Here is an 11,531-nt window from a genome sequence, read left to right as displayed (position 1 = left end):
TCCCTCCTAGCTTTTGTAGGTTTCTTGTTTGTTGGGTGTTTATTCTTTTGTGCAGTTATTTATTTACCTGCTTTACCTTATTGCATTCATGTACATATGTTTGCTGTATATTTGGCTCTGTGGGGGTTGATTGTTTGTTGGGATGGGTTGTTCTATGAGAGATAAGCCCACTACCCAGGCTTGAGCGTACGCACAGGTTTTAGAGTGGATAGTCATGAGGCTTGCGTGGCATGTTGCTACGTTAAGTCGTTCATGAGACCCACACCCAGACGAGGTTTCTTTTGGATATATTCTGTCCTATGGGTGTTCCATAACGACAAATATTCCTCTAGAAATCGTCGACTCTGGTGACCATTTCCTGAGGACTCAGCCGAGGCCTCTCCTCAGAGACGCGTTTATGTTAGCTCTGGTGGGCGCATTCTCGCTGCTCAATCCGAGGACCCCGAAGCTGGGAACTTGCTTTAGGATATCCTGTTGAGGGGAGTCAGTGGAGGTTTTTTATCCCGTAATAATGCCAAACCTTCAGTGGTAAACGTATTATTCTCGACTGAAGGGCTGAAGCTGACAACCTTCTGTTCTTAGAACCTACCAGTGAGGGGCAGGCTAAATTCAGGAAACCTTAACCTCCAACCAACCCGGTTTTCTGGAGAAGAGTTTTGATCTTGTATTATATTCCTCAATGGGTTTCTCTTCAGACAGTGCAACCTGACAGATGTTCAAGCAGATACAACATTCCTGATTTCCATGTCACTGCATTGCATCACATCATTTTGCATTCACATCATTTAACACATGTTTATCTATTCCCAGGGGTTTATATCTTCTTCTTGATTCTAGTCGGGGTTCTCAAAAATTTATCCACGACTCATTCTTCTTACACTGTTTACCTGATGTGAGACTGGAATCAAGGGACAGAATACCCTTTGGAATGGATAAACATGTCATTGCATTTGCATATTCATTAGCATGTCTTGCATAACAGGTACCGCTGCGGTGTTCTCATTTCGTCTGGTATTCCACTAGCAGGATAACTGATTCAGGCATTCACCGGTACGGTACCCGCAGAAACCAACAGAGAGCAATGGAAGGCCTACAAGCAGAACTCGCCGAGATGAGGATACGCATGAACCAATTCATGGATGTGGTTCAGGGGGTGGCTCAAGGATAGTAAGAGCTCAGACAGATGATGCAGAGGAATCCCGCCACTACTCAACCAAAGACGGTAACTGATCCTCCAGTTGGAGAAGTTAACGGACCCAACGGACCGGGGCCTATCCCGGTCCCACGTGCTAACCCTGATCAACAACCCATTCATGATGATCAGGAGGATCAGTTCACCTTGATGCAGGAGGACTTTGGCATGGGCCATGGCATGGACCCCATGTTCAGGAGATTGGAGGAGAGGCTGAAGGCTGTAGAAGGACAGAATGCTCTGGGGGTAGACGTTGCTGACTTGGGGCTGGTCCCAGGTGTGAGAGTGCCACCAAAGTTCAAAGTTCCGATATTTGACAAATACAATGGCAACTCTTGCCCAAAGACACATGTGCAGGCCTACTTCCGCAAGATGGTTGCATACTCCGACGATGAGAAGCCGCTCATCTACTTTTTCCAGGATAGTCTAGCTGGGGCATCCCTGGAATGGTATATGAGGCTGGATGGAGCTCACATCCATTGCTGGGGGGACTTGGCAGAGGCTTTCGTAAAGCAATATCAGTATAACGCAGACATGGCGCTTGATAGAACTCAACTTCAGAATCTGTCTCTCAAAAGCAATGAATGCTTTAGAGAATATGCTCAACGCTGGAGAGAGACAGCTTCCCGTCTTCAGCCTCCTATGTTGGAGAAGGAAATGGCTAATATGTTCATGAACACTCTGCCTGGGTCTTACTTGGAGCGCCTGGTGGGTTGCAACACCTCCAACTTTGCTGATGTAGTCTCTACCGGTGAGAGGGTGGAGAACTACTTGAAGACGTGCAAGATCCAGAATGGAGTTGGATCATCATCAGGGGTGAAGAAGCCGTTCATTGGAGGACAGAAGCGGAGAGAGGGAGATATCAATTCTTTGTCTTCATATCAGAGCAGGGGTATCAGAAGAAACAACTTCTAGAATTACCATCAGCAGCCTTATGTTGCGGCTGTGACTATTCCGGCTGCAGCACCAGTGCAACAACAACAACCACAACGTCAACAGAATCAATACCAACAACAACAACAAGGTAACAGACCCGCCTACCAACAGAGGCAAAAGGCGATGGATAGGCGTTTCGACACTCTTCCAATGTCGTATGCTCAATTGCTTCCTAGCCTTCAACAATCACAACTCGTGAAGTTACACACTCTGGCTCCTTCCGTTGGCAGGCTTCCGGTGGGTTACGATGCCAACGCTAGGTGTAACTTCCACTCCGGGGCACCTGGCCACAATATTGAGAACTGCAAAGCTTTTATTCACGTAGTTCAGGACCTCATTGATTCAAAGGCCATCAACTTTGCGCCGGCTCCTAATGTCGTCAACAATCCTATGCCGCAGCATGGTGGTGCAAATGTTAATATGGTGGAAGGAGAAGCCAAGTCCATCAAGGATATGTTGAAGCTGAAGACTCCCCTGTTGGAGATTAAAGAATACTTGCTGAAGGCCGATGTTTTCCCTGGTTGTGGGAATGGTTGTTCGGATTGTGCTACATAGAGCAAAGGTTGTTTGAAGCTGCAGCAGGGTATCCAGGCCTTGCTTGACAATGGTATCCTCCAAGTTGAAGACTTGTCTGTCCAAGAGTTTGTTGAAGGGGTTACTGAAGAGGTGTTTGAATATGTTGTTGAAGAATTCACAGATGTTGTTCCTGCTGATTTTGTAATTCATAATGATGTATTTAATTTTTCCAATGTTGTTGCTGATATCCCAAACAATGTGGTTGATTCTGATGTAATTGAACTTGATTCCGATGTTTCGGATGTTTATGTTTCAATGATGAGATTTATGAGTATGACTGTGATGTTGCTACTATCACCATTTTCTACCCAACTGCTCAGATTAGTGTGCCAGAAGCACAACCGGTGCCACCAGTGCGACCGTCCACTATGACCATCACAACCCCTGGTCCTTTACCTTTCACCAGCGAAAGGGGCATCCCTTGGCATTATGGGGGGAGTGTGTACACGCATGATCATGGAGTGGAGCAGCCACTGAAAACAGAAGAGGTGCAAAATCAGAAGTCTGAATCTGAGATGGGAATAAAAGATCCCACAGTGGACAATGTCAGTGGAATCGGGCGATTCACCAGGAGTGGTAGACTGTTCTCACCACCGGTTACCCAAGCTGATAGTGCTGACGCCACGGCGAAAGCCAAAGGCAAACAAGCTGTGAATGAGGGTACCTCTGCACCACAGGCTGGCTCTGAGCCTGCTTTTGCGAAGGACGTGGACGAGCTTTTGAGAATTATAAAGAAAAGCGACTACAAGGTAGTCGATCAGTTGATTCAGACTCCGTCCAAGATATCCATTCTCTCACTCCAATCCTTTTGTAAGTCGATTGCTTCATGCATCTCCATTTCTCTTGTAAGTCGATTGCTTCAGGCATCGCCATCTACCACCTGTAAGTCGATTGCTTCGTGCATCGCCATCTACCCTTATCCCTGGTTCCTTTCCTTGCTACATCCGTCGATTCTTGTTCCATTTAGGTAGCACCCATTAGGTAGAACCCTTTTGTATGATAACATAGGTAGAATTCTCTCATTCTCTTGCATGATAACATAAGTAGAATTCCCTTTTTCTTTTGTATGATAACATTAGGTAGAATTCCCTTATTCTCTGCATGCTAACATTAGGTAGATATTCCCATTTGTAAATCCTAACACTTAGGTTCACATTGCATGACAACTCTAGGGCAGAGCTTCCCCATTTTTAGACCTTCCGTGCGTCTCCGATCCTGTGGCATGTCACTCCGTCCTATTGCAAAGAGGTAACTGCCTAAGACTCGATTCAGCGAGCTGCGACACCTACTGCTAGGATGTGAACACATTGCCCACTCTCCTTTGACACAACTGGTGTCCTCCTTTGTAAGTCCATGTTCAGATGGCAACCCGTAGTTAGTCGAACTACGATAACTCTGATTCTCATTCCAGATGAGATACGTAGGCACGAAATGCGATGTCTTGCCGAGTTCTTTTTTTTTTGAGTAACGACTAACAACTAATCCTTGTTTACTTTCACCCTTGTTGCGATTCTTTTCTCTCGCCCTCGTTGCGATCGAGATTTTGCCTTTCTCTTGCCCTAGTTGCAATCGAGACCTTTGTTCCCGTAGTTAGCTGAACTACGTTTTGCTCTGATTCTCATTCCAGATGAGATACGTAGGCATAAGATGCGATGTCTTAGCGAGCACACTCCTCCTTCACCCATAGGTAGCCGAGCTATGAAGACTCTGATTCTCATGTTCAGATGAGATACGTATACAGTGGATGCGACATCCGTGCGAGTCATTTTCTTTTGACCCTTTTTAGTAAATAGTACATTAGATATTACACACACCCTTTAGACAAGAACAACAAGAGTGGATCCCGTAGAGTACTACGGATGCATAGGGGCGCTAATACCTTCCCTTCGCATAATCGACTCCCGAACCCAAGATTTGGTTGTGAGACCTTGTCTTTTCCTTTCCTTTTCTTCAGGTTTACTTCGAGTGTTTCCTTTCCCTCCTTTGGGATAAATAACGCACAGTGGCGACTCTTCTGTCATCTTTTTTTTTTCGCCGGTTGTTTTTTTTCGCAGGTTGCGACAAGAAGAAATTGAAGATCAAAGCTCATCTGAATACTTGTAATGTCCTCATTTTATATTTTTATTTGCTTGAATATTATGAGTAGCTAAACCCCTCAATGCTATGGGGTGTCCCTGATTTAAATCTGCAATGACTTTGAGTTTACATTTGTAATGACAATATTGTTTTTTAGAATTACCTTAATATTTTGATGTGTTTAATGCTTTCTCTTTCGGGATAATTGAGATTATTGTATAATTATCGATTAGGTTGGACCGCAATTAGTAATGCTTTCATAAGATTATTCTACAATAGATATCACCTAGAACTAGGGATACCCTGTAGGAACCAGATTATTCTCGATATATTAAGGCTTAATTTCACCGGTAATTTTCTATGGACATAAAGATTAAGGATGAATGATTAAAGGTTTTCTCACCAAGGCCTTGGGAGAAAATACCCTTGAGAACTGGTAGTAATTAATTGATACTTGTTGATGCAATAATGACTCAAAATTGTTACAAGGACAAATTACACACCTTCCCTAGCATTTTCCTTTACCTTGAAAACCCTTTTTACAACATTATTTATTTTAGTTGCAATTATTTTTATAAATTTTAATCTAAAACCCCCATCACAAGTTTTTGTTTAATTAAACAACAATTCTTACTCAATATTTGCGAGCAGTCCTTGAGATCGACATTCGGGGAACTTTCCCCATTATTACTATATAGGAAAAATAGCACACTTGCTATTTTTCTAATCAAGTTTTTGGCGCTGTTGCCGGGGATTGCCAAAATATAGAGTTTAAATTTAGTTCAATTGAAATTTTGTTGCTCTGCAACTAAAATTTTATTTATGTCATTTAATTTATTTCGACTTTTATCAACTAATCTATCTCTGATATTTTATGCGAGGTAAGACCTCACTTGAATTTCCTTTTAATGTAGAAATCGAAAGAACTTTGCGTGCAAGACTCAGACAAGCTAGATTAGTAAAGCTAGAATCAGAAAAAGAACAACCTACCGTTCATTCAGAGCCAGATTCAGAGCCAGAAAAAGAGCCAGAAAGAGAGGCCAAAATGATGGGTGAAAATTGACCACCATCGAAAAGACTGTTAGGTGACTATGGGATGACAAATGCATCGGGCGGTAGGCTAACTATTGTAAACCAACCGGTGAATGTGCCAAACTTTCAGCTGCATCCCAACACTATTTATCAACTTGAGAGGAAACCTTTTTCGGGAAAGATCAACGAAGATACTAACAAGCATTTACAAAGGTTTCTAACTATGAGCACCACTCTCAAAATAGAGGGGCGCACGGAAAAGGAAAAAAAAACTACGAATGTTCCCGTTCACCCTATCCGAAGATGAAGAAAAATGGTTCTACTCATTACCTGCTGGGAGTATTACCACCTGGGAACAAATGGAAACCGCTTTTCTGAATGAGTATTTTCCAGCTTCAGTTTTCCTTAGGAAAAGATACGACATCATGAACTTCAAACAAAAAGAAGGCGAATCACTTGGTGATTCATACAAATGATTCAAGAGGATACCTGTTGCTTGTCCTACACACAACTTGGATCAGACAGGGCAAATGCATATGTTTGTCAATGGTCTCTGACTGAAAACTAAACAATTGATTGATACAGCAACCAGTGGCTCATCAAACTTTTCAACAACCACAAGTATTAAAAAGATCATTGAAGCAATAGCCGCAAATGAGTACTTAGAGTTATATGATAGGTGTTCAAGCAAATATGAAGGAACTATTGATCTGAAGCTTGAAACCAATAAAATAAGAATCAAAGACACAATTGTTGCAGAAGTGGAGAAGAAACTAAAGGCTATGAATATTGGTACCCAACATGTAGCTCAAATCCAGCCAGTCTAGAATGTAAATTGTGAAATTTGTGCAAGACCTCATTTGACTATATACTATGTTGCAACTGCGCAACAAATTAAAGATATCAAATTTTTGAAGTAGAACAACCCTTACTCTAACACTTATAATCCAGGGTGGAAGAATCATCCAAATTATTCCTGGAAAGATCAACAAGGGAATGTTCCAAAGCAGGGTCCCATTCAACATCAGAACCAACCATAGCAGTACCAACAACAACAACAACCGTACCCACAACAACATCAACAATATCAGAAACAAGCACCCAAAAAGGCTGAATGGGAGCTCGCCATTAAATATATGACTGCTCAAAATTCCCAGTTCCAAGAGGAAACAAGAAATAATCACAGGGACATGACCACTTCCATCAAAAATATTGAAGTTCAGATGGGTCAGATAGCACAACAAATCGCATGTTCTAGAATACCAGGTTCCTTACCAAGTGAAACAATACAAAATCCAAGAAACCATGAGAATGTTAATGTTGTCACGACAAGAAGTAAGAAGGATGCTAAAGATGAAAAAGTTATACCACCCGGAAAGCCAATTGAAGAGAAAAATAAAAAGGAAACTAAACCTGTGATTAAGTTACCATATCCTCTGAGAGCAACAAAGAAGGAACCTAGAGAGACAGACTTTGAGAAATTCATGACAATGTTAAAAAAGATAGAGAGTCATACGCCCTTTTTTGAAGCACACGAGCAAATGCCATGTACACAAAATTCATGGAAGAGGTAATCGTTGAAAAGAGACCAACAGGAGAGGGATCGGTATCCTTGAAGGAGAAGTGTAGTACAATATCACTAGGTAAGAGAATACCAAACACATAGAATGATCCTGGAGCGGCCACAGTCTCATGCACTATAAAAAAGAAAACTTTCAAAAATGTACTAATTGATTCTAGAGCTAGTGTGAGTCTGATGCCATTATCAATCTACCATAGGCTAGGTATTGAAAATGTCAATGATACAAAGACAAATCTGAAGTTTGTAGATCACTCGATAAAGAATGCATATGGGATAGCAGAATACGTGCTGGTGATAATAAGGGAATTGAGTTTTCCTGTTTATTTTGTGATCATAGACATATTTGAAGATGAAGAGACACCTATCATTCTTGGTCAACCATCCAATACTACTCAACCTCTCATATCTCAAGCAAACTCCCAGACTCGGTTGAAGAGTCTTTCATACAAGGTTTTCTTTGCAATCATTATTGCTTCCAATTTTCGTCACGAGATCATAGTTACAGACCAATGATAGAACAAATACAATAAACAAGGGTTGGCAATAAAAGTAATATATACAGGAAAAAATGAATAATAGATAAACCTCCACGCACGTAAAAAGAGCAACAACCCGAACTAGGCTAGACTCGCTTAGGAAAACCGGATCCCCAGTGGAGTCGCCAGCTGTCGCTACCGGGGTTTAAACGCGATAACAAAAAATCGGGGACTTTTGAACTAAATTAGAAGAGTCATCATCAAATTTTATTTGTGTGCCTCTATTGGAGAGGCGAGGGGAAATTGTCAATAAAACCCTCAAAAGGATAAGCGCAAAGAGAAGCGCTAGGGGAGAATAAGGAATCGGTCTCGCAAACGAGATTAGGGTTCGGGAGTCGGTTACGCAAGGGGAATGTATTAGCACCCCTTATGTCCATGGTATTCTATGGGAACCGTTTGGGTTGTTTACGTACATAGAGATTTATCATTGATTATTTTATTTTTCAAAAGAATATGTGTGAAAGTGGTTTTTTTTAATTATTATTATTATTATTATAGTATTCGCTAAGGATTGGGGCCCTTATGCCTACATATCCCTCATTCGGGGATGAGGAATCAGAGCGTAGTTCAGAGTAGAAAATGTTTGTGTGTTGGATTGATTTTGCCTTTGAGAAAAGGGTTTTCAGAGTGAGTGCCCTAAGACACAAAAGTTAGGTTTGATGGGTTATGTTGATTTTACCTTAAACAAGGGTTTATGAAAAGAGTTTATGATTAGATTTCACTAAAGCCTATGGGTGGAGGTGAATATTCTAGACAACAAGCCAAGCGTCTTGCGCCCGAAATAATCAGAGTGAGGGTATGAATGCTCCATTCTCACTCATTCTCCACCACTTAAGGATCATGGCGCATAATACTTAATCATAATTATTAAGTGTTTTAAATTTGATTAAGAAAAATCCATTTGGCGTTGGATCAAGAGTTTATTTATTTGATTGAGAAATGTGGCTTATGTAGCTGAATGCAAAGTAACCAATAAGGAAATAAAAGGGACTCATTGTAAGGTAGCCCAAGAGAAAACCTTGTGTGTACAAAAGTGTGACCTATGCTAAACAAAGGATAATGGTCTTACAAACATGTCCCCCCTAAGGTGGTGCCATGATGCCATTCTTACAATAGGTATGCAAGTTACAAATGAAATCCAAAGCTTACAGAGTATCACAAGGGAAATGGAAAAGGATCCAAGCAAAGGTCCTAAATAGAATCCTCTACGTAGAAGTTGATTAAGTACCATGGTTTGTTTTTGGTCTTATAATTTTATCATGTTTTGGTTGATTTTATGATGACAATAATTAAGGACAATAGTGAAGTGTTGTATGATGAGTTTGTACAATGATGATGATAATGATTACTTAAATGTAAATGACATAATAAGTAAATAACAATGAATAATAACAATGATAACAATAATAACAAAAGGTTAGTAATAATAAAAGTTAACAACGTTAAAGTTAGGGTTATGAACAAGTGGACAACTTTTGAGGATTATCTATTTTTAGGTCAATAGATTCAAAATATGGCACATCAGGGGATAACTTATCGCGGATGCAAAGTAAGGAAGATGATCAATGGATCAACTTACCCTAGATTTGTAACAATGAAAGTTGTTCAACCTCAAGTCCATCTATCAATAGATTGACAAAAAGAAGACTATACAACCCAAAATTGAGAGATTGATTTTAGTTGTTTAACAAGTTATATTGCATAAATTTTATGAACAAGGCATAATGTTAACAAATTATATGAACAAGATATAATAGTAATAAGTTAGTAAAGGGGTTAATGTATAAACAAAAGAGTATAAGGTGTTAATGTGTTAATATAAACAAAATAAATGCAAATGTATCAGATGAATCCAAGTTAACAAAATAGGACTTCATCCATAAGTCAAATGACCAAGCTATATGAAATAGGGGCAACATATCCATACCTCAAAGTACCATAGATGAACACATGATCATCCAATGGTAGGTTTTAAGCATGGAAGGTTTTAACCAACCCTAACCCAAACATATCATTACTTAAATGGTTTTCATTAGTCCTTAACTTCAAGACCCCAAAAGTCCATCAAAAATAATCCAAATGAAATAAAATAAGTCACCCTTAAATTCTAGAGGCAAAAATAATCAGAGTTTGTGTTCAACAAAATTGCAAAATGATAAAAATGGAAAAGTTAAAAAATAAATCAAAATGGAAAATAAATAAATAAATAAAAATGACACAAAGGGAAAATAAATGGTCAGGATGCACACGCTGGGGGTCGAAACCCTAACCTTGGGGTCATGGGGGATCGACCCCCTCACCCACTAGGCCAAAGGCTTAGTTGTGATATTAACCAAATCGAAACAAATAAATAATAAGGATAATAAATAAATTAAGAGCGCACACCATCCAACCAATCAGAATCAGACACATAAACGTTTTGAATTCAAAATAGCGCGTGAGGCAACGACCACCAAGTCTTCTTCAACCTCGAATCGTCCAAAGTCCAAACTCTAAAACTCGGATTTTTAAACAGTTTTAAGCATCAAGGTTTGTTGTATGATCATAAAAAACATGTTCTCCCACTCATGAGCCATTGATTGGCTCTGAGTGGGGAGTTTTTCACCATGAAAATGAAGAACACAGATGACTTAAAAATAAAATTAAACTCTGAAAACTAAGTAATCAAAGCTAAAAGGTTGGGGGAAATGTTCAATGAATGATATAGAAGTGATTAGGAACTTGTTTCAGAGATGGGGGTGAGTGAAACTACATGATCAGAAGTTGCTTAGGGGATTTTTACGAAAGTTGGGCTAAGCTAAAATGAGGGTTAGGGAAGGGTGGTTAAGTGTTTGGTAAGCTTGAGTGATGGGTGGTGAGTGTTTCTAGATGGTGATTTGAGGTTCAAAAGCTTTGGAACGGAAAACTCGAAGCTCTATTAATGGTGGTTTAGTGAAAATGTGCAGATGGTGTTTGGGGCCTTTTTCAGCGTGCTTTTGCAATGGGACATGTTCACCTATTTATAGGGAAGGTGTCTGAATGGTTTTGGAGGGAGTTCTTGAAGGTTTGAGCAGAATTGACATGTGAGTAGAAGCATGCTCGGTGTTGACTTAGGGGACACTGAAATAGATAGCTTCTATAGCCATTTACATTGCAGGAAAGTTTGTCTTGGTCCATAGAATGGTTTTGGAATAACCAAAGGCAATGAGGAGCCCTGATGTAGAATCTGCTTTTTGCCATTTTGGGCAAAAAGTTGAGTTTGGCACATGGAATCAGGTTCTTTGTTTGGAGATGTTTTGGAATGCAAGCTGACCTTTAATCACACCTCAATATCATTTGAAAGATGTTTGTATACCATTGGGACCAAAATGAATGAGTTAGATGACTTGGTATGTTGATTTGCAAATTCTGACTGATGTGCATTTGGCTTGTGCATCATGACAAGCCACCAACTTTGAACCAGGGCCAAATAAATTTGGCTCGTGCATTTTGCATTAATTTTAGAACATTTGTTATTTGATGTGAACTTGATTAAATGTAAAAAGAACCAGGTCAAAAGGGTTTATGGTTTAGAAATGGCAATGTGTCAAAATAGAGGTCATGACATGATTTTAGGGCATGG

General features: G+C 40.0%; 1 protein-coding gene across 1 annotated transcript; it reads left to right on the top strand.

Annotated features, from left to right (window-relative positions):
- Positions 1–6,948: 6,948 nt before the first annotated feature.
- LOC127136784 (uncharacterized) lies at positions 6,949–7,907 on the top strand. Its single transcript, XM_051063305.1, has 2 exons — positions 6,949–7,382; positions 7,553–7,907. Exons 1-2 carry the CDS (start codon positions 6,949–6,951, stop codon positions 7,905–7,907), a joined length of 789 nt encoding a protein of 262 aa, XP_050919262.1.
- Positions 7,908–11,531: the final 3,624 nt, after the last annotated feature.

This window comes from Lathyrus oleraceus, chromosome 4 (genome assembly GCF_024323335.1).
Source record: "Lathyrus oleraceus cultivar Zhongwan6 chromosome 4, CAAS_Psat_ZW6_1.0, whole genome shotgun sequence".
NCBI lineage: Eukaryota > Viridiplantae > Streptophyta > Magnoliopsida > Fabales > Fabaceae > Lathyrus > Lathyrus oleraceus.
Note: the sequence above shows the minus strand (reverse complement) of the source record. Positions and strands in the feature narration are given on the sequence as shown.

Bases quoted from the DNA above. Each gene is read 5' to 3' on its own strand.
- LOC127136784 (XM_051063305.1), top strand. From the start codon at position 6,949: ATGACTGCTCAAAATTCCCAGTTCCAAGAGGAAACAAGAAATAATCAC. The intron at 7,383-7,552 runs GTAATCGTTGAA...AATTGATTCTAG, and splicing joins ACACAAAATTCATGGAAGAG to AGCTAGTGTGAGTCTGATGC.